This window comes from Hypoxylon fragiforme, assembly GCF_022984875.1.
Source record: "Hypoxylon fragiforme strain CBS 206.31 chromosome Unknown GGS25scaffold_7, whole genome shotgun sequence".
Taxonomy (NCBI): Eukaryota; Fungi; Ascomycota; class Sordariomycetes; order Xylariales; family Hypoxylaceae; genus Hypoxylon; species Hypoxylon fragiforme.
Window position 1 is genome coordinate 1,797,999 of NW_026054762.1, and position 23,818 is coordinate 1,821,816.

General features: G+C 47.6%; 5 protein-coding genes across 5 annotated transcripts; 4 read left to right on the top strand and 1 right to left on the bottom strand.

The window, feature by feature from the left end:
• Nucleotides 1-453: 453 nt before the first annotated feature.
• GGS25DRAFT_374178 (glycosyl transferase family group 2-domain-containing protein) lies at nucleotides 454-4,064 on the top strand. Its single transcript, XM_049258212.1, has 4 exons — nucleotides 454-1,445; nucleotides 1,501-2,792; nucleotides 2,851-3,497; nucleotides 3,580-4,064. The coding sequence occupies exons 1-4, from the start codon at nucleotides 720-722 to the stop codon at nucleotides 3,936-3,938; spliced, it is 3,024 nt and encodes a 1,007-aa protein (XP_049114773.1). The 5' UTR covers nucleotides 454-719; the 3' UTR covers nucleotides 3,939-4,064.
• A 1,285-nt stretch (nucleotides 4,065-5,349) lies between these two features.
• On the top strand, nucleotides 5,350-7,631 carry GGS25DRAFT_499628 (uncharacterized protein). Its single transcript, XM_049261794.1, has 4 exons — nucleotides 5,350-5,931; nucleotides 6,047-6,344; nucleotides 6,411-6,643; nucleotides 6,711-7,631. The coding sequence occupies exons 1-4, from the start codon at nucleotides 5,705-5,707 to the stop codon at nucleotides 7,210-7,212; spliced, it is 1,260 nt and encodes a 419-aa protein (XP_049114774.1). The 5' UTR covers nucleotides 5,350-5,704; the 3' UTR covers nucleotides 7,213-7,631.
• Nucleotides 7,632-7,804: 173 nt separating this feature from the next.
• On the bottom strand, nucleotides 7,805-9,107 carry GGS25DRAFT_499630 (mitochondrial ribosomal protein subunit L20-domain-containing protein). The gene has a single exon (XM_049261795.1). The coding sequence runs from the start codon at nucleotides 8,960-8,962 to the stop codon at nucleotides 8,285-8,287; it is 678 nt and encodes a 225-aa protein (XP_049114775.1). The 5' UTR covers nucleotides 8,963-9,107; the 3' UTR covers nucleotides 7,805-8,284.
• Nucleotides 9,108-12,010: 2,903 nt separating this feature from the next.
• On the top strand, nucleotides 12,011-13,114 carry GGS25DRAFT_523780 (uncharacterized protein; the record flags this gene model as incomplete). The annotated part of the gene is made up of 1 exon (XM_049264485.1): nucleotides 12,011-13,114. One exon carries the CDS (start codon nucleotides 12,011-12,013, stop codon nucleotides 13,112-13,114), a length of 1,104 nt encoding a protein of 367 aa, XP_049114776.1.
• A 6,165-nt stretch (nucleotides 13,115-19,279) lies between these two features.
• GGS25DRAFT_515116 (Rho GTPase activation protein) lies at nucleotides 19,280-22,693 on the top strand (the record flags this gene model as incomplete). The annotated part of the gene is made up of 5 exons (XM_049263053.1): nucleotides 19,280-22,131; nucleotides 22,162-22,199; nucleotides 22,230-22,535; nucleotides 22,572-22,594; nucleotides 22,625-22,693. The coding sequence occupies 5 exons, from the start codon at nucleotides 19,280-19,282 to the stop codon at nucleotides 22,691-22,693; spliced, it is 3,288 nt and encodes a 1,095-aa protein (XP_049114777.1).
• Between the last annotated feature and the right edge of the window lie 1,125 nt (nucleotides 22,694-23,818).

Genomic DNA, 23,818 nt, shown 5'->3' on the forward strand with positions numbered 1-23,818 from the left:
CCCCCATGAGGAAGAACTACTGGATCGCTTATGCACACCTGTAGCCCTTGTTAGATATCAGGAAGGCAAAATCCCAAGCAAACCCTCGCAATTTACACCTGGCCATAATAATATGCCGTGTTGTTGGATAGGCCCGGCCTCGAGCTACGGGCTATCATGGGCCAGGCTTACGACCCCTTGCGACTAGATCCCCTTTGCAGCAACCCTCCCATCCATAATGTTACTTACCAACGCCTCGTCAGCCGGTGCGTGCACCCACATACTCCCGTATTAGCGGCCTTACGGCGTGCTATTGACTTTCCGGGTGGGGGTTTGGCTTCGCAATCCTAGTATAGAAGAGTGCTGTATGGACAATTCCTTCGTTATTATCGTGGGATATATTTGGTGGCTTCGGATCTTTTACTCAACTCTTCGAGGCTTTTATCAATATTGACTGTACGCGTTGATAACCATTTCCGATCAACTTCTGGCTACGCCACTTGCGGCTACTAGTTGAGATCACCTTTGAGGGTCATGGTGTGATGAGCGTAAATGCTATAGACCTCGTCGTCCCGCATGCCCTTCACAGACTTGTTATCCTGTCCACGATCTGAAACTTCTTGTCTCAGCCGCTTGTGAAGCGAATTACTCTTTCGCTTCCCTCATCTCATACCCCACGTGGGAAGCCGTCGTGGATGGGAGTGGGAATCATTTTCATTTGATTTGCACGACCTGCCAGGATGGGTTTCCTTAAGTCGTACTTCGCTCCTGGCCACGTCAAGAAGGAGGAAGTTAGGGAAAACGACAGGAAGCCAGTGGAAGAGCCTAAATTAACAATTCCAAGCGTCCAGAAGCCCACCGCGCGTGTCTCGGTTCTCTCTTCTGGCCTAGCTCCGGGCATAGCAGTACCAAGAAGTCCATATGGTTTGCAATTGGAAAAACTGTCATCGCAGCCAGAACCGCAGCCAGAGCCACAACCAGAACCGCAGCCAGAGCCACAACCAGAACCATGGCCAGAGCTACTGCCAGAGCTACTGCCAGAGCTACTGCCGGATCTACTGCCAGAACCACTGCCAGAACCATTGCCAGAACCACTGCCTATTCAGGGACCAATCACTCCATCGACATCACCCCCAATATTTCTGCACTTACCACAGGAAACACTGGAGGGGATACCGCGGTCGGTACCATCACCACCAATACCACGGCCAGCATCCACTTGCCCAAGTTCAATATACCCCACGGGGGATTTTCGAAATGCTCGAGAAAGCATAATCGATGTCAAGGCAGACGTTGCGTGTAGTTGGCTATACCAGCAACAGCTGGAAAGACAATATTCATCCGGTTTGCTGCCCGGAGAAGGCGTGGTACTGAAGAAGGGAAGGAACAACTATACGTGTTGTCCACCACTGCTTCGAGATACTCCTAACAGTCTATATGACATGACCATGGAACTCAACGTTCGGGTTTGTATAAACCTCTTCCCCAAGAAACGAAACAGAGTGCTAAATGATCTTGCAGTGCGCTATGACGGTGAACACCAGAGTGATTAACGTTATACTCTCCTCGAGGAGAACAACACATAATTATATTCCGCTTTCTGATAACCTCCGCCTGCAAGTACTCCCTAGTATTCGCGAGTTGCCCCGGTGCCAAAAGCACCACTTTGCTGCATTTATCCAAGACACACAGATCCTCGTCGTGTGGGATGATGAGCCCAAGAAGGTTCTAGCAAGAGCAGATGCTCTAGAAAGACAATTAATGAGGATGATTTGGGGCCCAGGTGATGAGGAGAATGAGCAAGAGGAAGAAAAGGAAGAAAAGGAAGAAAAGGGTGAGTCTGGGCAAGGAACTGAAGTAGACTCAACCGTAATCGATCTAGAGGCGGCAACCGAAGCTGAGATAAGGGCGACCAAACTCGGCAGCCCATTCATTGTGGCCGTGACCCTAGCCCTTTGCATAACATGCATGGGACTTGGTCTGAGGTCTCTTGCATATGAAATCGCAACTGATGGGTCGTGGGCACGACTGGCACTTGCTGCTGTGATCCCGATTGAGATGTGGGTGGCTATGTTCTTTTTCCAATCGCTGGTCACCAACATCTACCAAACAATTGGGCCTATATCTGCCGTCCAAAGAAACTCAAGGTTCTATTCCGGCAAGTCCCCAAAGCGACTCAACCGGGAGGTCTGCACTCTCCCCCATGTCACCATCCAGATGCCCGTGTACAAAGAGGGCCTGAGGGGTGTAATTATGCCGACTGTTCAATCGCTTATGCGGTGTATCTCGACGTACGAGTTACAAGGCGGTTCTGCTAATATCTTTGTGAACGACGATGGCATGCAGCTCATCCCGGAAGAAGAAGCCCAAGCCCGACGAGATTTCTACGACGAGAGCAACATCGGCTGGGTCTCTCGACCGAAGCACAACCCCAAACCGGAGGATGGAAGCCGACCGTTTCTCCGGCGTGGTAAGTTCAAGAAAGCGTCTAACATGAACTACGCCATGATGATAAGTAATCGCGTCGAGGACAAACTAGTGCTGGTTCCAAGACACGAGAATTGGACTCAGGATGACGAATATGTTGCTTATGAGCAATGCCTTGCGGCAGTCCTGCGCGAAGACAACGGCCGGACTTGGGCAGAGGGAAATATCCGTATCGGCGACTATATCCTGATTATCGACTCTGATACTCGTGTCCCAGAAGATTGCCTGTTAGATGCCGTCAGCGAGATGGAGCAGTCACCTCAGGTAGCTATATTGCAGTTCACATCTGGAGTCATGCGAGTGACGGCGTCTTTCTTCGAGGGAGGGTGAGTCAATAATAATCCCCCCAAACATGAAATTGGCGTATACTAATACACATAACAGTGTAACGTGGTTCACTAATCTCATCTATACCGCCATCACTTTCGTTGTGGCGAATGGTGATGCTTGCCCCTTTGTTGGCCACAATGCTATGCTCCGGTGGTCTGCCATTCAGGATGCCACCGCGTACAAAGACGAGGATGGCTACGAGAAGTTCTGGTCCGAGTCGCACGTGTCAGAGGATTTCGAGATGTCCCTCCAACTCCAATGTGCCGGTTACGAGCTTAGATTTGCGTCTTACACCGGGGATGGCTTCCAGGAAGGCGTCTCTTTGACCGTATACGACGAACTATCCCGATGGGAAAAGTACGCTTACGGTTGCAATGAATTGCTATTTCACCCCCTGAGATATTGGCCTACCCGCGGTCCCGTCACTCCCCTGTTTCGCAAGTTCTTGTCCTCGGGCATCCATTTCCCCAAGAAGCTCACTATCTGCACCTATATTGGCACGTACTACGCCATCGGCGCCTGCTGGATACTAACCCTTATGAACTATATCCTCTCCGGCTGGTTCTTTGGACTGTACGACAAGTTCTATATAGACTCGTTCGCGATTTACATTTCCGTGATCGTGGTCTTCACGGGGCTTGGGAACTTCTCTCTTGCCATCTTGCGATATCGGCTAAATCATCAATCACTGTTTGCAGGGCGTAAGTTTATAATGCCGCATGAAGAAGACCCGCATTACGTTTATAATTGAAGAGAGACTGACTATTTCATGTAACCTTCTAGTCTGGAATAACATCAAGTGGATCCCCTTGATGACAATTTTCCTCGGCGGCATGTCCTTGCACGTCTCGCAAGCTCTACTTAGTCACTTCCTCAGCATCGACATGACATGGGGTGCGACGGCAAAGGAATTGGAGGATGTCAACTTCCTCGAAGAGATCCCACGGCTCTTCCAGCGCTTCAAGGGCACCTTCTTGTGGTGTACTCTGATGACGGCGCTCATTATATGCGGCTATTATGCCTTCCCTATCGAGTGGAGAATCGTCCATCTAGCGTCTATCTGGCCGCTCGCCTGGATCGTCGGTTGCCACTTTTTGCTGCCGGTGGTATTGAACCCGGCACTCATGGTGTTTGCGTGGTGATCTACGTGGGGGTGTTTTCAACAACTCCGAGTAATAGTTAAGTGAAGAAATTGTGTTTTTATAGAAGTGTATTCTTGGTTTCTTGGCGTTTCCAGTCTGCTAGGAAGGAGGGTGGGTAGGCTCGGGGTATTAATGTAATGATACAATATGACGGGTTACGCGATCTGGTCTCGTTCTGGATACGGTCCTGAAGTTTACCTACGTACCTACCTAGGTACACTCATTATTCTACTATGTAGTTATGTAGTTTTACTAACTAAGGTATGCCACGCGCTTCGAGTTATAATTTAGCAAGATGGGAGTTGAATGGCTATGACTAATAATTATTTTAATTCCCTGTGAGCTGAGATGGGTCCGGTGATGTCTATACCTAGGATATACGTATGTACGTATGTACGTGTGGACTCGTGTCAAGCTTTTGAAACTATCGTGAAAACAGCTCATACTACTAGTAGTACTGTACATTGCGTGTACTTGCTAGATACCTACTAGGTAGTTATAACAGGACCTACATAGGTAGACGACCAGCATCTAATTGATGATCTCTCAACACTTGGGATAATAGATACCTGCTTAGGGTACGTATGTTAGGTAGGTAGGTAGGTATAAGTGACAGGTAGACCCAGACTCAAATATTAGATGAAAAAACACGAAAAAACAAGAGGAAGAAGAAAGGTGATCATTGTCCATTAGAAGCTATTCGTCCGCAAGGTTAACAAGGCGGTCTGCAACAATAACCAGTCATGTTAAGGAAGACATTGAAGCTTTGGATGCCGCTACGGTTAAAAGGTCCCACGACAGCTGCAGGCTAAAAAAGGCATTAGAAGCTAAATTGGCCCTGTGCCCCTGATTTACTAGTAGTAAGTTACTAGTAGTAAGTTACTAGTAGTACATAAGTTACTAGTAACTAAATCGCCATTTAAACATTTAAAGAAATGGCGTGCTAAAAATTCACCTGGGTAGTTACCTAACGGAAGGATCATTGCCCTACCCCCGTTGCAACTATAGCGCGGCATAGCCCTGATCATCACGCCCTAACGGTAACGAATGCAACGAATTAGTTGCTCCAATCATGACCCCACCTTGTCCGCTAGAGGAAAGGCGGCAACTTTTTAAGTTGAGTACAATTGATTGTATTATGGGATCTGATAAAAAAGAAGGAACAACATTATACGAAGTAGGCACGTTTCCTTTCGGTTCGTTACTTCCACGTATGTAATATTTACATACATGATACTCGGTTAGAAACGCAAATGACTTAGCTTGCATTAAGTACCTCCTGTACACCGTCACATTGTATTGTATGTAGTACATATGTAGGTAACTATGTACAAGTTACAAACTACTGTGTTCATGTATGCACTAATCTAGATTGTGTGAGGTGGCAGTTACGGTGTTCAATTCGAGACATCGGATGTACTTACCTATATGATTTCGGGACTTCAATGTTGCTTAAGCCTTCAATGTCCAGTACATCAGTTGTGTACTTACATAGGTACCTCCCTAACCTAGTCAGCTACTAACCTTAGACATCTATCGGTGACTTGGTCATTATTAACTTCAACGGTTCCTGTTTTTATATTCCAGTATCATCCTTCTCCATCTATCTACATAACATTCCTCTTCATTAATCAAATTCCTTCTCCTTTCGTTTTTGGTTATATTAATTTTATATTCCTATCCTCCTCCGCCCACCTCTCGTATTCGTTGCCTCCCTCTCTCCGTTTCTGCCCCGACGTTGACCTCCTATCAGCACTATCGTAAATATGGCCCTCTTTGTAGACCTCGACGAGGAGGCAGAACCGCCGCAGACCCAACACTATGGCTTAAAGCCCGAGTGGAATGGCGAAAGAGCACAACAACAGCTCTCCTCTAGAATAAACGAATTGACCCCTACGAGGGAAGACAGTGATCAGAGTCAACCGATCGTATATGGCGAATCCGAGAACCCCAATGAGCATAATGGGATGACGGAGGCTCTCGGATGTTATCCGTAGGCAGACGCAACCTCACTTATGGCATTTTTAAATGCAGAACCTCCCCCCTGGCTGCTACACTTCCTGTGTGAAGCCGGGGGAGAGAAAAGCTGACTCGACATCCAACCGTAGTATCGTTATGGCCATTGCGTCATCCATCGACCTCAACACACTTGACAACCTGTCCCGCACCTGTCGTCAAATACACCTAGCCCTTCTGCAGTACCGCAGTAGTCTCCTCGCGCATACCCTCCACTGTATAAACGAAGACGTGCCTGTCGACCCCGAAGACACCTTCCGATATCGTGCCCGAGCAGGGAACTGGTTTTATATGGAAGACGGTCGTACCGGGGACTACAATGGCAAGAGTGGAAGCTGCGCGAGAGATATGGTGGCTGAATGCAGGCGGTGTGCGACCGTTGTCTGTCGGGTAAGCATCTTTGCGACACTAGACACGTCTTTAAATGGGAAACTAATAATGCGTTTCTCGGACTAGAACTGTGCGATCAAACCGCCAGCACCCGTTGTCCTCCGCGATAGGCATCGTAGGTTATGTCTTCCGTGTAGCAAAGCTCCACTAGGAAGCCTTGTGAAGCCAGCCTTACAGCCGGATACGCCCATAGACGCCGAAGAAATGCAACGATCAATATGTACTTGCGTTAGCGAGGGGGTTTGGCTTTGCCAGCCCTGCGGCAGAAGCATTCGTGGAGCAGACTCGGACTACAAGTCGTACGTAATTTCTCTTCTTTAGTCGTTGACCCACTTGCACGCTTTGCTAATTGTGGAATTCGTGTAGCATCTGGAAATGGCGGAACCAGTATGGCGAGGTACTCGGTGGTCTCGGGACCGGTATCGGCGAAGGTGACCGGGGCGTAATCTGTGGACGAGAGGCACTCTGCTGTGGCTCTAAGGAGCGAGAACAGGAAACCGACTGCGACGCAGCAGATGCCCGGGAACAAGATGAGCAGAATAACGGGACGCTATCCCCTTGGGGGACGCCGTCACCGGCCTCCTCAATTGCCGGCTCGCCGCCCTCGGAGCGCCGGACGCCCAGCCCACAATTGCGGCCCGGTTACGCGCGTCATGAGATCGAAGGCATCGGTGGCGTGGTCAAGACTAAACTTGTCCAGATTGTGCGTGTCGGTGCCTGCGTTCCCGAGTGGGAGGACGAGAAGAAGACGGGAACTATCCTAGGCCGAGAGATCTCGGGCCGGAGCCGTAGCTGGTGCGGGTGGTGCCGAAGGGTTATCCCCGGGAAAAAGGACTGGGAGACATCCAAGGCTGCCAGCGGGAAATAAGGAGGCCCTTCCTTCTATTTAATAATATGGCTGAGATGTAGAGACCTATAGAATAAGCTACATCCACTAGTTTGGATAAAAGCAGGGAAATGAAGTAATGAGGCCCGGAAGACATAAACTAGCATAATATAAATATCAACCTGAGATATATTGACGAATTAAACCATCCCGTTGTAAGTGATGTAGGCGCAGCATTTGGCCCAATACCCTACCTACCCTAGGCATAAGAAAGAGCGTGATGTGGTGTGATGTGATGTCCATTTTAGAAAAGGAACTAGAACCAGAACCAGAACCCCAGAAATTAGAACCGGGAGATAGATGATGGGAAGGGAGAAGAGAAAACCAAAAACTACCTCGGAGATATAGAGATCACCGTGTCTAACTGTTCCCCTTTCGTCTTCCCGATCTATCTAGGTGCCTTAACATACATAGATAGATAGGTATATACAGGCCAACCAACGCACGAGTGAGATTTTAAGGCGGGCGAAATTGGGATTTGATTAACGGATTACTACGGATGACGACATTTTGTGTACTTTCAAAATGGCAGAAAAGTGTGTGTTCCATAGCTAGGTATGTATGTATGTATGTTCAGTGTTGGTTATATATATATATAACCTTACTTGCTCTTCAATTATAAACTTGGGTAGGTCTTGGTCTTGTTGTAAATACATGGATTTTGGTAGGTAGTTCATCACCGGGGCCTCATCTCGTTGCATTTCCCTTGTGTAAAAAAAGTTTTCATGTGTCGGTCGAGTTCGAGTAACCCCATTCGAGTCCCTTTGGTCGATCATCTACCCTGGTGACCTAGCGCTCTCTACCTCTTCCCCCCCCGCCTTCTCTCGTTCTCTAGTTCCAAAGACTCGGTCCCCTTGAATCGTATAGAAAAGATTGTGAGCTTTCACCCCGGACACTCCGACCCATCAAGAAGGTGCCTAGACACCCTAATATCTAGTTCCTTCTTCGATAGGCCGCCATCCGTCGTCGTCACAAAGGTGATGGGAGACGGATCGTAGCTAGGTGCTGTAGAAAAAAGGCCACAGCGCACACAACATCATGGGGCGCATCCTCCTTATAAAGCGTCCTGGTGCAGGAGGATCTTGCGCTTCTTGCGCTCCTCGCGGGCGTGGGAGCGGATGGGGCCCCAGCGGGCCTTGACGGCGTCGAGGCGGGCCTTCTCGCGGTCGCGGTGTTCGCGGTCGGCGCGGCAGCACATCATGACGAAGATGGGGGCGCACGAGTAGCGCCGCGCGAGCTCGTGCACGCTCCACTTCTCCGGGTCCTCCGCCCGCAGCTGCCGCATCTCCTCCACCTGCTCCCGCGTCACGTTGTAGAACTGCGGCGGCGTCTTGAGCTCGGGCGCCAGGTTCGGGTTGGCGGTAGGGGGGGGAAGAGGGGTAGTAGGCGCGGCGGCGGAGGCGCGGATTACCTGCGCGAGGTTGGCTTTACGCCGCGGGTCGCTCGGCGGCAGGAACTTGAAGGGCGTGTGGTAGACGGAGGGGGCGGAGGCGGGTGGGTTGTAGATCACTCGCGCGGCCTCGAGGGGGTTCTGGAGGAAGGAGGGGTGGGGTGGGATCTTGAGGGCGCGCTTGGTTCGGGCTGAGGACGATTGGTGGCGTCGTGATGCTGGAGTGGTCGCCGCCGCCGCAAACCAGGTGCTGCTGCTGCTCGAGAAGAGAGGGTTGCTGGTGGTGGTGGTGGTGGTGGTAACGGACCGCAGCAGCGGCTGTAAGAGGGACCGCGTCTCCATATTGTCTGGTGGTGTTAAGTAAAACCTTTTGATGAGCCTCAGTACAGGAGATATTAGAGCTTGATCAATTGTCCTCTCCCCAGTCTTACACCCTTGAAACTCAACCTCGGAAAAAAGTGGCTGTCAATCGAGAATAGAAATGGCGACAAAAATCGATAAAGTCGACCACAATTTTTGTCGGAACGTTTTACGGACCGAAGGGTGGGGGGTTTAGCACGCGGTCATGTGACAGTAATTATTGGATTGAATTTTACATACATAGTGCACCTGAGCAGTCTTATGTAATCGAGGCTAATTTAGTGTAACTATTTTGTGTACTTAAAGTCTTGGGTACCTAGGGAGGTCACGGAGGTGGTGCCGCTAGTGGGTGAATACCTGGTACATGTGTCTCTTGACCCCTGCAGGGGAACAAGAACAAGAATGGCGAGGGAATGGATGGACATCCCTTCGATTAAACAACCCCCCCTCAATCAATTTAGTCAACCATTTTTGGCCAACCGAGACCATGACCCCTCATGAAGGTGACGTCGAACTCGACGAGTCCGATGTTTCATGTGCCAGAACAGATTCGACGAACTCATTCAGCCTACACTGCCCTACCCTACCTAGGTAGGTCCCCTGCCTACATCTTCGGCCACACCATCGTAAGGCCTTTAATGCCTTACAAGTTCTGACTTGCAAGATATTTATTCTCATGAACATTGCTGAAGAAAAAGGAGAAAAAAAGAAACATATATAACTATGTACGTATTTGAAGAAGTGGAGGTAGAGAAGCAGTACCTAATAACTACTAGGTAGTAAGCATCTTTATTATTGATCCTAAACATTCGAGACATTGTCGATATTGAAAGTCTCCAAGGTCTCAATTATTCCGAGTTATATTTATCTACCTAGTACTATAGAAACTAGGTGGTATAGTAGATACAGTCTCCTGGATCTACATCGCAAATCTTGGTCGCCGGTGGCTTGTAGGTTTCAGTTAGGGTGTGTCAGCATAATGGTGTTGGGCTTAGTTCGTCTCAACCTGTCATCTTCGGACCGGTCGTCTTGCCCTTTCTTTCAGCCTGTGTGTAGGATTGCATTGAATTCATGCGATGCAGTACGTGATCGTGATAGAATACGCCCAATGAGTGACCGATACCAATCCTTTTTTTCTAGGGACTGGCCCTGGATTCTGACGTTTAATTATAGAATACGTGAGAACCTTAACGGGGCTGGCTGTGAAAAAATGTACTAAATAGATATCGACATTAAATCGACATTAAATTCGCCTTCATTCCTGCATGTGTCCTTGAAGATTATTGGATGGAAGGCAATGTCACGATCAGTGACGTCGCAGGCTGCGTTTCCCCCTTTCTAGAACTTGTGCACACCACCCGAAAAGAAGATAGAAGGAAAAAAAGTACACACGCGGCCCCCATATTCTCCTATCACATACCTGCTTTCTGTGCCAAAGCAAGAAACTTGCTCCTTTTGTAGAACTAAGATAGATAGCGCCTTAAGTTGCCGATACGGATCATTCTTTTTTCGGCGTTGGTGTCTTACATGAGAGAGCTCCTTAAAAAAGCTGCCAAGCAGTGGTTCCCTCCAACTGCTTATTAGGGGCAAAAGCAAGCTGAAAGCAAGCATAGCAGGCATAGCAAGCACGCGCTGTTCCTACATTGGAATCTGATCGTTCAATGTTGCTAGCAACCTCGCATCCTGTGACTTGAAAGCTTTATCATGTATTAAATCATAGGGCATCCATCCACATCCATCCATCTATCCCATATCTATTGCCTTTCCCCTCTCCCCTTCTTTACATCCATCCCCGTCCATCCAACTATCGGCCACATTTAAGGACCGTGGACCATTTCCTCGATTTCGAGTAAATCTAAGATCTTGCAAGGCACCAAGCTGGGACCTATCAACTTCAAGCTACCTGTGACATAGCTGTTGATAATCACCTAGTACTAGGTACGACCCAACAGCGTCATCAATCTATCTGCGTACATATATCACAAATTGTTGATCGTCCCTACCTACTATTAGCTATTTCGTCTTTTCCTCTTTGGGTCCTGGTCCTGGTCTTATTACGTACTTGAACAAGACGATCCGCAACTGGTTCTAATACCTTCCGCCCAAAAAACCGAACACTTGCATCTTCCTGCATAGTGCCGCCTAATCCACTTATTGCTCATTCCAACATCTGCAATTTCGACCGCAACCGTACATACCCGTCGCTTATAAAGTACAACTAACTACTACAGTTGTTGTCAACGTCGCGGCTATCGTGTTCGCAGCAGAAACAACATTTGGCAAACAAGACAGAAAAAGGGCAAAAAGTAGAAGAAGAAGAAAATAAAACCAAAAGAGACAAAATAAAAAGTAGGCGCTCTGAAGTTGAGGAAGAGAGAGTACTGGGATTTTTAGTCTCCAGGGCTTGTTATTATTGTCTTAAGGTTGCTGATCCCGGCCAACCTAAAATAACCATTGCTTCTTTCCAGTCGCGCGTCAAGTCAATAGAAGGGGTAAGTGCAAGCTCTACTTTTTGAATACATACCTACCCCAAGGTCCCCAACAATCTATTCAAGTTCTATTGTACACGAGAAAAAAAAAGAAAAAAAAAAGAGAAAGAACGAAAAAGAATAGTTTTGGGGTATTACGTATTGATTATTTTTTGTATACTTGTCCATGTCCAGCCAGGTCCATGTCCCAGGCCCTTTCCGTCCCAGTCGATTTTTAACACTACCTAGTACCTACCCTAGCTACCTAAGACCTCGAATTCCCCTCCTCCAATCCCAAAGCTCACCATTACTCTACTTCTTCTACTACAAGTGTCAAGACCAGTCCAATTTTGGCTTGTTGTATGCTTGGTCGATTTTTTTGGTCTCGTGCTGACGAACGTCTTGGCATTTTGCAGAAAATCAATATTACTCAGTTGTGAAAGTTGAAAGTTGCCAGTTACCAGTTACCAGTTACCAGTTGCCAGTTGCCAGTTGCCCGTTAATCACCCCATTCATCCTATTTAATAAGCGTCTGAAACCTCCGAAGCCTCGGTTCGTTGTCATGACTCTTTCACCAGCAGCTGCTATAAAAATAGGTCGAGAGAAGGATCCATCATCTGAAATGGGAGAGAAGAGTCAAACTACGAAAGGTGACTCGAGTTCAACAATTACCGAATCCAACGAGAAGAAAATGGAAGAGAGTAACTCACCCAAGACCGACTCAAAATCGAAGAAGCGCAGTCTGTTTGGTTTTGGCAAGAAAAAGGTTGATCCCAAATCTACTAAACCTCTACCGAAATCTTCGGGATCGTCGAGTCCGCCGTCTACTAAGGATGTGCCCCAAACATCAACAAAGCGATCGACTACAGGCTCGCCCATCCAGCCCGGTAGCCCGATTATGACACCATCTTCACCTGGCCGAGGTTTCTACTCGTCAAGCCCCCGATTATGTTCTCCGGCAGGTTCTCAAATCTTCGAGCGCGATGTGCAAGAGAGCGCCGTCGCGGTACCCAACTCACCAGCCATTCCGTCCCATATCCAAACCGAAAATTACATCCCCCCCGTCCTTGACGCATCTTCCGAAGCCATCACAGACGAGCATCTTAGCCCCGACTCCGTCGAGATCGTTACGCATAACATGCACCAACCTGCGAGCGTGACTGTGACGGGTGCCTCTCCGTATGATACGGTGTCTAATTCGTGGACGGATGATCTGGCTGCTTTCTCTGATAAGGAGGAGTCTGCCTCGAACTACGGTTCGCTCGACTCTTCTGACGTCAGACGTTTGAGTTTCATATCATTCGCCGATGTCGTTCAGGCAGAGCAAATACCCCCAAGTAGTAGCCGGGACTCGATACATCTTGCCGGCCTGACCTCGATTGGATCGAGAGGAGTCAACCGTTCACCGTCTCCAATAAGATCACCAGTATCTTCGCAAGGTGCCGAGACATCGCCACCGAATAGCATCTCGGGATCTATCAAGGGATTGAGCATGTCTCCTGTCAGAAAGCCCCTGGGCAGCCCGACTTCTGCGGAGCACAACCTTTCCGTGAATGGGGACCTTAACATAGAGACTATGTCGCAAGCCCTGAGACGTACCGGTAGCACCGACCTCAGTATTGCTCGGAGTCATCCCGTCAGCCCGATCGAGGGCATGTCGCGCTAATACGCCAATCAAGCTATCGGTGGCACCCAGTTTGTGGTACCGCCTACTAGCACCAGACATAGCAAACCAAAGGATTGCTACTTATTTACTTGTTTTACCACCCGGTAACTTGATTCTTTTTTGGGGGGGTGGTTGAGTCACACCTTTTTTTTTGGAACCTCGAAGCTCATGGATACCGTTTGACACTTTCTGGGAGGACGGAGACGGAGACAGAGTTTGGGCAAATGGAGTTGGCAGATTATGTGGTTTACGGCGAAGGCATATTTCATCTTTTTTTTCTCAATACAGCCGTACGGGAGAAGGTGATACCATTCTTGACAAGATTATTTTCGTTGTTACCTGGCATATTATGCTGGATTTTGGAGGGTAAATGATAACGGCTGCATCGATTGTTATGGGCCGTTGATTTTACTCAACGGAGGAACGTCTTGCTTTATTTACAAGTTTATATCCTCCATTGAGTGTTCAGCAAAAGCTGCATTACCCAACACAGTGCCTTGACTTGAGCCGTATAACTATCTTGTGCATTCCGAATACGTCCTTCCACTTAAATGTTGCAGAGTCTAAAGAGTCAATACTCGCTACCTTATATTACACTATGTCCCACAGAATAAGTCCCCCTTGCTTGATGTCTTCTGCAAAAATGGAGGACGTCCAATTTTGACCAGCGCGCTACCTACTCAGCCGCGTATATTTGCAGCCAAAGCAAGGGAGATGTGAGACTGGGCTGGAACTACCTGTGAACTACCTGTGCTGTTCATGTCTGGACTCTGAACTTCATGACCTACAGATATGTATTCTATATATGTACCTCATACCCGAATGATCGTCTTAATCATGTATCGCCCCGTCTGCTTTATATGTACTTAGGTATAACTACATCTATGACGGGAATCCCGATAACTTGGTTACAGTATGATTTTTGTATCCACGTATTTCATGGTATGTGAAGTTAAATTAGTAGGAGACGTAGTAGTTCGTACATACATACGATACATACGAGAGCCGTTTTGGCGAAGATGCGCGCTACATGTGTATGTAAAAATACCACACATCATGTGGACGGGGGATGGGGCGTACGGCCTAGTTACCTGCCTACCTAATCAAAGGAGTTCTTCAGGTTGCCTAGTGGCCCGAATCTTCTAAACCACATGCATTATTCCATCCAGTACGTAATTTGCTACCAGGCTTTTATTCCTTCTAGCCATTTGTAGGTACCTAGCTAGCCTACCTATACTACTCGCTATTATATACCTACCTACCTACAGTATGGGGATTTTGTTAAGGCCGAAATGGCATGGATTCACACGTTTCAGGATTCTTGATTTCGCTGATAGAAGGACGAGGCAGCGAGGCAAACGGATAGTCCTAGTTAATGTTTCATGCTCACGCGCGTATGGATCGCTCCCCGGATCTTCTTCCCGACCTTCTTTTGGATCTAGTGTATTACCTATGTAGGTAGTATAAGTTTCCCCTTTTCTTCATCATTGCTGGCGTTATCCGCGTCTGACAAGTACTAACTATGCAGTAGACACTGTGACAGACATTACTAACGGCCGTCTTAATGCGGCAGAGAGATCAGGCATCCCTTGACTTGAAGGGGGTAGGGCAGTGAGGGGGACCGAGCACGCGATAGAACGCGAGACAGAGGTACATACATAGTACACCACCGGGACCACTATGTAGACCACCTAGGTATGCATTGAATACATATCCCTTACCAAGCAATGGCAAGCATACTAAGGTACGCACGAACGCACACATCCTTGATAGCGAAGTGACCTGTTTTTTTCTTTTTCTTCTCTCTCTTCCCCCCTCCTCCTCTCGTCCCCTCTCTCTCCTTCTCCTTGGTGAGATTCGATCAAGGCTTTGATTCCCATTCGCATCCCCTTCGAGTACATATCCAATAACCAAATGCTATTATTAGTCGGAGAGTAAAATGGTGCATAGTACATACCTAATGTCACATTAGACCATGGACCCTTGAACATCCGTGCATATGACATTAATGTGGCTTCGGCTGATCACTGCGGAACGGACCATACCAATCTTTCTTCTGGCATGGACCAGGTCAGTAGCAAAGCGGAATTTCGTATTGTTCAATGTTCACTACTGTAACTACGGCGTAAACGACTATGTACATACCTCCCTATGTAGGACCATTGTAGGTACATGTAGTTATGGCATATGCCTACTAATAAGGCCCTACGTCTTTAAAACTTTGATTAAAATTTTCAATGTTCGAGAATATCTAACCAGTTAGCCTACCTACATATGGACATCCATGATATGAACATTCGAACACTCGCTGATCCATGTCCTGATGACGATAATACTTCCGTACGCCTATCACTAGGATCGGAAGCAGAATGTTGTTGATTTCTTCTTTGTTGAGCATATTGTACAAGGTATATATATATGTGTGTAAGTACAACACGTAACATGGAAATGTTCCTGAAAACCTGCCTTAGACAACGCATGCAGGTTGAATTTACCACGTACATGTAAACCACAGGGCTTGGTATGGAAGCGTATGCAGGTGTGTATGCGTGTAGGTTTCATGGAACCAACGCAAGGGATCCGGGAAGCTGGATAGGGCAGCACAAGGACGGGCACGTTGTGGAGGTCTCAGAGTGCAACAGAGTGGTGTCATTCAACTAGTAGTCACACATCAAACGCGAGGTTGTCGGCTTCATGATAGGTCCGTCGAACTCGACAACGAGAAACATGCATACCTTAGGTAGGTGGTGTAGGTATCCTGCCAACTTCACACTGGAGGAAGGCTTGCAGCCATATTGACGGGATCTCGAAGTTGCATTCTCCGTGACGAAGTACGCCTTGCTGCTACCCGATCAAGACGGTTCGTCAGACCCAGCTTTGATCTTTTCGGAAACTAGCCGAGCATCGAGATTCAGGACAACGGTAGGCTTGGTGATAGATATCAGATATTAGATATTCCTTTGGAGGCACAAACTGTCTAGAACTGCTATTGGTGCTGCCTATCGTTTTCAAGCTTACTCAGATTTATCCCGTCTCATCCCCCACAGACACACCTCGAGACACGAGGCTGCGCAACTAGACCTACATAAGCATAGCTCGCTGGTGGTAAGGCTTTGCTTTTTTATGTACTGTACTTACCATCAAGGTATTGTACTTACATACATGTAGGTATGCACATGTATCTATATATCTGACGACGGCTCACTCCATATAAGATAACTATATGTAGTCATTAATGAATATCATAGTTAGTTGCCCTGTCAGCATCCATCAGGCCATACCAGCATGGCATACCTAGGTTAGTAGTATCTAGGGCACCTGGCAGCTTGCCACGATTCTACTACCGGGTCCACTACCGCCACGAGACAGCCAAGTTGTACTATTATCAAAGGATCTGTATTGGATATCTCTATTACAGGCGTAAGTCGACCCGGGACTGCTCAATAATCTGCCCAACCTTTGGGTCCGTGTGGTAGGGTAGCTCGCTATGTATAGCTTAACAGCTAGGCGGCTAGGATAACTACCTACCTACCTAGGCTTTTCGACCACCCTTTGCTATAAGTAACCTTATATGTATGGTGTTGCAACCTCAGCACTTAGGTTAGCCTAGTCAGTAAACCCCCTATTAGCACAGAGAACAACAAGACATGCCAAGTTGCGAGAGATTGTACATAGTAGAAATAATGAGAAAAAAGAAACAAGGCAATAGAGGTAGTTATATGATAGGGAATAATAGTAATTAGTTAGGTAAAGAATAAAAAAGAAAAAAGGAATAAATAATAATAAGTATGATAAGCTTGTTACATTACAGCCTCGCGCGGGGGGGGTCAATGTCTGGTAACTTTAACCGTCAAATAATGAAGTTCAAGATTCCAGATGTCAATGCTATTGAAGTTGCAATCAGTTAATATTATTGAAATTGTTGTTGAAAGTCTTGACTTCAATGTCCAAGTACTAATAATTGCATGTATTGTATTGTACAACACACGTACAATACCTAGTATGTAATATGTATGTACGAGATAGGTACATAATAACATTCAAGAACTGACAAGTGCAAGTGCTCAAGCTGCATGGATATTAACGTTGGACCCGACTAAAAATAATGCAGCTAAGCTAAGCTAGTCTGAGCTAGTGTAGACTAGTGTAACCTGAGTCGCTGCAGAGCTCTTCCTTAAGTTCCTTCCTGGTTCCTAGCACTCAACATCAGCCGAAGGAAGGAGCAAGCAGCATGGAAGCATGGGGAAAGTTGAATCCGTGTAGCCTTATTCGCTCAGATACTTTGCAAACAACAAATCACAAATCCTTCCAGACCCCATCAACCTCTTCTATCAAGACCTGCAATTTCAATTAAACCTGGCTTTAACTATTTTATGTATGCTAATGGTCCAACTACCTAAACTACCTACCGCCGCTACTACTTGACCTACCGTCTACCTACCTACTACTTACTACCTAACTACTCCATACTCCATACTCCATAGAGTCCATACTATAGCATCGTTGATTGAAAGGCTTAGGTAGCCCAGATATCTACTAGGAATCTGGTATACTCCCTAATACTTACCTACCTTTACCTACCTAACCCAGTAGCTAGTTTGGTTTGTAATTCCGAGACATTCAATTAACTACTGATTTTTCTTTCCTTTTTTTTCTTTTTTTTCCCACGTCCTCTATTCGACGTGGATTATTCGGGACTCATCAAAATTACTATTGGTACGGTACATATTACATACATACATGACCTAGGTACCTACGGAAACACGTCTTCCCTATTTGTCGTCGCACGTCCTCCCTCTCAAAATTACCAAAACTGTAGCTTGCCGTCTCTCGACCTGGACCTGGGCCGGGGATCCAATCGTCTTGTCACAATAGTACAGGGCAAGCAGTGGTCCTGCAGATAACACTCCGACCTTCGCTGCGCAAATCCAGAAGAGCTCCAGAATACTCAGAACGCCCAGAACGCCCAGAATACCCCCCAGAGCACCCACAAGGAAACCAACCCCAAGAATCTCCAAGTCGGCTTGTTCCTTCTACATAACCCTGACCAGGTTGGGCATCTGGCGAGCTAACGACCGAGTAAAACCACAACACTGCGCCGTCCTGCTGTGCGCTCCTGACCTTCCGCCAATGCGAGCCGAATCCGGCAAACCACTCGAACACTCGCCCACACCTCACCTAACATTTTCTGACAGCTTACCCGTTCCTGCAATCCCTGACACTCAAATTTCCACGTGCTGAATGGATCTCAACTCCAACTTGACGTGGGAATTTGTATGAGAATATACCATTACGATATGGTATAGTATTATGAAAGGGGATAAACAACATTTGCACAACCTAAGAAACAAGACATACAATTAGCGGTTCTGTTGGAGTTTGTTCCTACGTTGCCGATTCGAGACGTCAAACCACCTATCTTACCACTACTATGCGCCGACCTTCCAACCAATCCGAGTAGCTCGCCCTCAACAATTAGATTCCACCATTTTTCTAGAATGAGCACCCCCCGATGGAAGCTGTTGAACGAATCATCTTCCGCCTGCGCCTTATGACAGACAACTCTCTCATATAACTCTAGCTCACGACTTCTCGCGGATAAAATTGGTGAATGGCCGCGACAACGACATATATAATTGCCGAATACCACATTAATTCGACTCATTTGCGCGACGTCTGCACAGCATTCAATGCTCAATCTTATACGTCCCAATGCATTCGAAACAGCGGGCTCGCGGCATCTCCACGCCGCCCGAGGTGGTGGAAGAGGAAGGGGAGGATAGCCAAACCAACCACATCGGCAACCTAGCAGACTGGTCGTCGGCTACTGCAGGGGATACGCTACCGTTCAACACGGAATGGGCGCCTGCTAGTAATATGCGCAGTGCTTTCGTGGCCAATGCCAAGGTACAACAAACCAGCGTCCGGACGGTTACACCTGAGTTAGGCGAAAATGGCCACGCCACGGACACAAACAACATCGCACAAGGATCCCGAGGCTTCGGTACCGTCTCGCCCAAGCAAGGCTCGCCCAGATCTATACCTGGTGGGGAGAGGAGGAGACAAGGCATGGTATTTAACGATGCCTACAGTGACTCCTTGGACGACACCTCTAACCCACAATCGCAGCACCAAAAAGCTGCCCTGCGACCACGTACACATACTATGGACGGTGCTCTTGCGCTGCGCCAACAAACTACCACCCCTTTATCCGATACGAGTCGTCATAGAGTAGGATCCTTCTCGTCATCAAGCTCCCAACCATTCCTAGATATTGATAATATACGTCCTCCTTCGACCGTTCTCGAATCCGTAGGGTATCCGTCGATAACAACAACTAAAGCTCCAGACCTAAAAGTCACGCTATCCTCAAGCAAGGAGAGAAGATCTTCTAACCGGCGCCTAATCAAGCGTGCTTCTTCGCGTCCCACATCTCCCTTAGTCTCTCCACCGCCATGTGTCGATTCTTTGCCTCTTCCGGTTCCCACCGATGATGCGAACAAGATCCTTTTACTAATGAAGGCGCTGTGTGGGCGTATGAAGGGAGAGGTTGAGTATCAATGTGAGCTAAATGGACCGTGGTACCCCGGAGTGTGCTATATAGACGAGGAACGAGGCAGTTTGCTGTATGACTCGGGGCAGGGCGGCAACTCCTTTCACGTTCCAGTTGTCTCCGACCTCCGAGGGTGCAGGGTTATACCCGCTGATTATCAAGATAACAAAGGGAAATGCCTAGAGATACTAAACAATAAGATGGGTGTCGAGCTGATCCTGCGCCCCCTCATTCCAGAAGAATTTGACTTATGGCTTGCTAGCTTACTTTGTTGGCAACAAATACGTCCCAATACAGTAAAATTCCCCAGCGGGAAAAACATCAATCCACCACTACCCAGTCGACCGGAAATGAGAAGGCGAGGTTCCTCAACCGCCACTGGTTCGTCTTCGAAGGATGCGGCCATCATCAAGGTTGGTAAGGTGATGCTGTGGGACAAGGGAAATGCTGCGTCGCCACGGGCTATCGTGAAGCGCCCGTCTACTCGAGATCTTCGTTCAGGTTTAACATCTTGGAGGAGGGTTTCCTGCATCCTCCAGGACAATGGCGAGTTCAAATTGATGACCGAAAATGACGTTGCGGTGCTCTCGGTCATAGAACTATCACAGCTATCTCGATGCGCCGTGCAGCAACTGGATAGGTCTGTTTTAGACGAGGAGTTCTGCATTGCTATCTTCCCGATATATTCGTCTACATCCACGCAACTTTCAATATTTCGACCGGTATATCTTGCACTTGACTCTAGGGTTCTATTCGAAGTCTGGTTTGTTCTGTTGCGAGCATTCGCTGTCCCAGATCTATACGGACTTGACGCCGCTGCAGAACAGATAATCGAGATACGAGATTTTGATAAGGGTTTTGCAGGGCAGATCTTTCGCTTGGAGAAAACGATTCAAATCAGGGTCACGGAGGCGAAAATCAAGAAGCCCATTCCCCTTCCAGAATCTCATGACCGTCACACTAAAGAACGAGATCCTTTGACAGGCAACTACCTCGCCGAGGTTATTTTAGACGGTGAAGTTCGATCGCGTACCACCACACAAACAGATACAAAGAACCCTTTCTGGAGGGAGTTCACCCAGTTTACCGAGCTGCCCACCTCATTGCCATATCTATCAGTTATTTTAAAACGAGTCGAAGGGAATCTAGAAAGCTTGAGTCATCAATTACAAGCATCACTGGGTCTACCTAAAACTGGCAATCTTACAGAAATCCTTTGTGGAGCGGTGGATATACCCTTGGACAAGTTGGATCGGGGAAAGGATCACGAGCAATGGCTGCAAGTGTGCGACGAAAAACAAGAATCCATTGGGAGCATGTTTGTCAAGGTAAACCACGATGAGCTGGTTGTCCTCGGGTCGAAGGATTACGAACCACTGAGCGCTCTCCTCCATAAATTCAGCGTTGGATTGACAAGCCAAATCGCCCTAGCGATACCCTCTGCCATGCGACGGCTTGCGGAGTTATTCTTAAACATATTCCAGGTGTCAGGAAGTTCTAGTGAATGGCTTATGGCACTTGTGGAAGAAGAAATCGATGGCATTGGGAGTCAAAACAGCATGAAGAGACTACGCTTCAGCAGGCGACTAAAATCCAACGAATCTGCCAATTCTGCAAATGAGAGAGACCAACTTGTTCGCGACATGAAGTCGTTGGCTGGCGAAGCAAACCTTCTGTTTCGCGGAAACTCGCTTCTCACTCAGGCTCTAGAGTTTCATATGCGTCGCTTAGGCAAAGAATTCCTTGAGGAAATCTTAGCCGACAAGATTTTTGAGATCAATGAACTCAACCCAGATTGTGAGGTCGATCCAAGCCGGATTCAACATGGTGATGAGTTACAACAACACTGGAGCCAGCTGGTGCAGTTGACGACTGAAGTATGGGAGTGCATTGTTGACTCATCAACAAGATTGCCACTTGAGCTCCGGCAGATCCTCAAATACGTCCGAGCCGTCGCGGAAGACCGATACGGTGACTTCCTCCGCACTGTCAACTACACGAGTGTCTCGGGGTTCTTGTTCCTACGTTTCATCTGTCCAGCAATATTGAACCCTAAGCTCTTCGGGCTTTTACGGGATAATCCGCGAAACCGGGCGCAGCGGACGCTCACTCTCATAGCGAAAGGGCTTCAGGCCCTGGCAAACTTATCTACTTTCGGCAAGAAAGAGAGTTGGATGGAGCCCATGAACAAGTTTCTAAGTATTCACAGGCAGCCCTTCAAAGATTATATCGACCAGATGTGCTCGATACCAAGCGAGCGTAGTCTCGTCACTGTCCCCGCTTCCTATTCAACTCCTCTTACCATCCTCGGCCGTCTATCAGGTGCATCCCGAGAAGGCTTCCCGTCTCTCCCGTATTTGATCGATCAGCCTCGGAATTTTGCAGGATTAATCAAACTTTGGCTTGAATCAAGCCACAAGTCGGCATTCACAGATCCTTCGGATTTTGATGCCGAATTAGCGGAGTTCCACGCAATATGTCTAGATCTTCAAAGTCGTTCCGACGAGTGTCTTGCCAGGGTTGAATCAATCCGTTCAGAAGAGACTGAGTCAGTGATCACAGAAGATCTAGCCGAGACTCTTGATAGAGCGGCTCTTATGGATTCAGTTAATCTAACGTATGGAAACCAAGTGCCCTGGGCGGACAATGACGCATACCAACCACCAGGCTCGTCGGGGAGTGAGCTAGATGGAGGAGATCGAACGGCCTTTCACCACTTTCGGGAGGGGAGGGTTTTCCGTCAGGCACCGGACGATATAGACCTGCCAAATCCGATTAGGGCAATACGTACAAAAGCTGGGTACGTGAAGAATCCACGACATTTCCTCCACGGCCTCATTGGTGGTAAGAGAGATAGGGATAGGGATGGTAGCAAGAGGGACAAGGACAAGGATAAGGGGAAAGAATCCGTCAGCTCGCCACCGACGGTGCGGGAGAAGACAAGGGACAGGGAAGAGAAAGGCAGTAGGAGCATTCTTGGAAGCTTCTCAGAAAATTGGCAGAACGATGCGAACTCGAGACACTAGTTACGTCCCAGTTCCGCAGAGCGGCATCCATACGCGAACTCACAGATCCCACCACAACAGGTGCCGGTAAAACGCACCCGATCCCGATTAATAAAGCGGCCACCCACTCCCAGACTAGAGGGACTGGCCGGTATATTTGGGTTCAAATGATGAAGGGACTTTCCGTTGAGACGATCTCTTATCATCATACGACACCCAGAGCGCAATAGAAATAAATAGACCATGGGGAGCGTAGAGGAGCAGTCATTATTTTTCATGATCTATGTATGGGTTTCCCATTCAGATACGTGTTATGCCTAGCCAATGCCCCCCATCACAAAATGCAAAGCTTTATTCTTGCTTTCTTCTCCTTCTCTCCCCCTTTTTTATTCTATCCCAAAATGGGCTTGGGACTTGGGAATCGGAATTTAGTAGAAGGAAAGAAACATTTAGGAGACAAGGGGTTACAGGGATGGAATGAAAGAAGCATTCTTGAGAGGCGGGCCCGTTGTGGCCTCGCTGCCTGCCTACCAAGATACCTGCCTATCAGGTACGTAGGTAGGCAGCTAGCTAGATACATACCCCTAGGATGCATAAAAACATAACACTTGAGCTTTTTTTTTATTTTTTTTTAACGACCAAATATATCACACACACAAACACAAACACACACTAAAACTTTATACAACTTACATATGATGAACCGAAAGCCTTCCCCATTTTTATGTTTGGGACAAACCAGAAGACAAAACAATCAGACAGAGAGACAGAACAGAGATAGGGAGGGGGAAGAGAGGGAAGGGAAGGGAAGGGGAGGGGAGGGAAAATATTTTTTTCGATAGAGAAAAAGAGATAAATGATTGATTGATTGCTTGATTGATTGATTGATGCTGAAGAATGGCGTGAAGAAAAAGGGTGATAGAGGGTAAGGGGGGTTGGCTGGTTGGGAATAAGCCAACCTAACCTAACCCCCTGGTCTGCCTGCCTGTCTGCCTGTCTGCCTGTCTATCTGTTTGTCTATCTGTCTGTTTGTAGCAGTGCTTATTTTGGTGTTGTGTGTTTTGCGTGATATGAGGTAACTACTAGTCTTCCTAAGGCATCCATACTACTTACTATGTAGGTAGGTATTGATAAGGTACCTACCTA

Coding starts and splice junctions, on each gene's coding strand:
- GGS25DRAFT_374178 (XM_049258212.1), top strand. CDS start 720: ATGGGTTTCCTTAAGTCGTACTTCGCTCCTGGCCACGTCAAGAAGGAG. Junction 1,446..1,500: donor CCATGGAACTCAACGTTCGG/GTTTGTATAAAC, acceptor ATGATCTTGCAG/TGCGCTATGACGGTGAACAC. Junction 2,793..2,850: donor GCGTCTTTCTTCGAGGGAGG/GTGAGTCAATAA, acceptor TACACATAACAG/TGTAACGTGGTTCACTAATC.
- GGS25DRAFT_499628 (XM_049261794.1), top strand. CDS start 5,705: ATGGCCCTCTTTGTAGACCTCGACGAGGAGGCAGAACCGCCGCAGACC. Junction 5,932..6,046: donor GAGGCTCTCGGATGTTATCC/GTAGGCAGACGC, acceptor ATCCAACCGTAG/TATCGTTATGGCCATTGCGT. Junction 6,345..6,410: donor GTGCGACCGTTGTCTGTCGG/GTAAGCATCTTT, acceptor TTCTCGGACTAG/AACTGTGCGATCAAACCGCC.
- GGS25DRAFT_499630 (XM_049261795.1), bottom strand. CDS start 8,962: ATGGAGACGCGGTCCCTCTTACAGCCGCTGCTGCGGTCCGTTACCACC.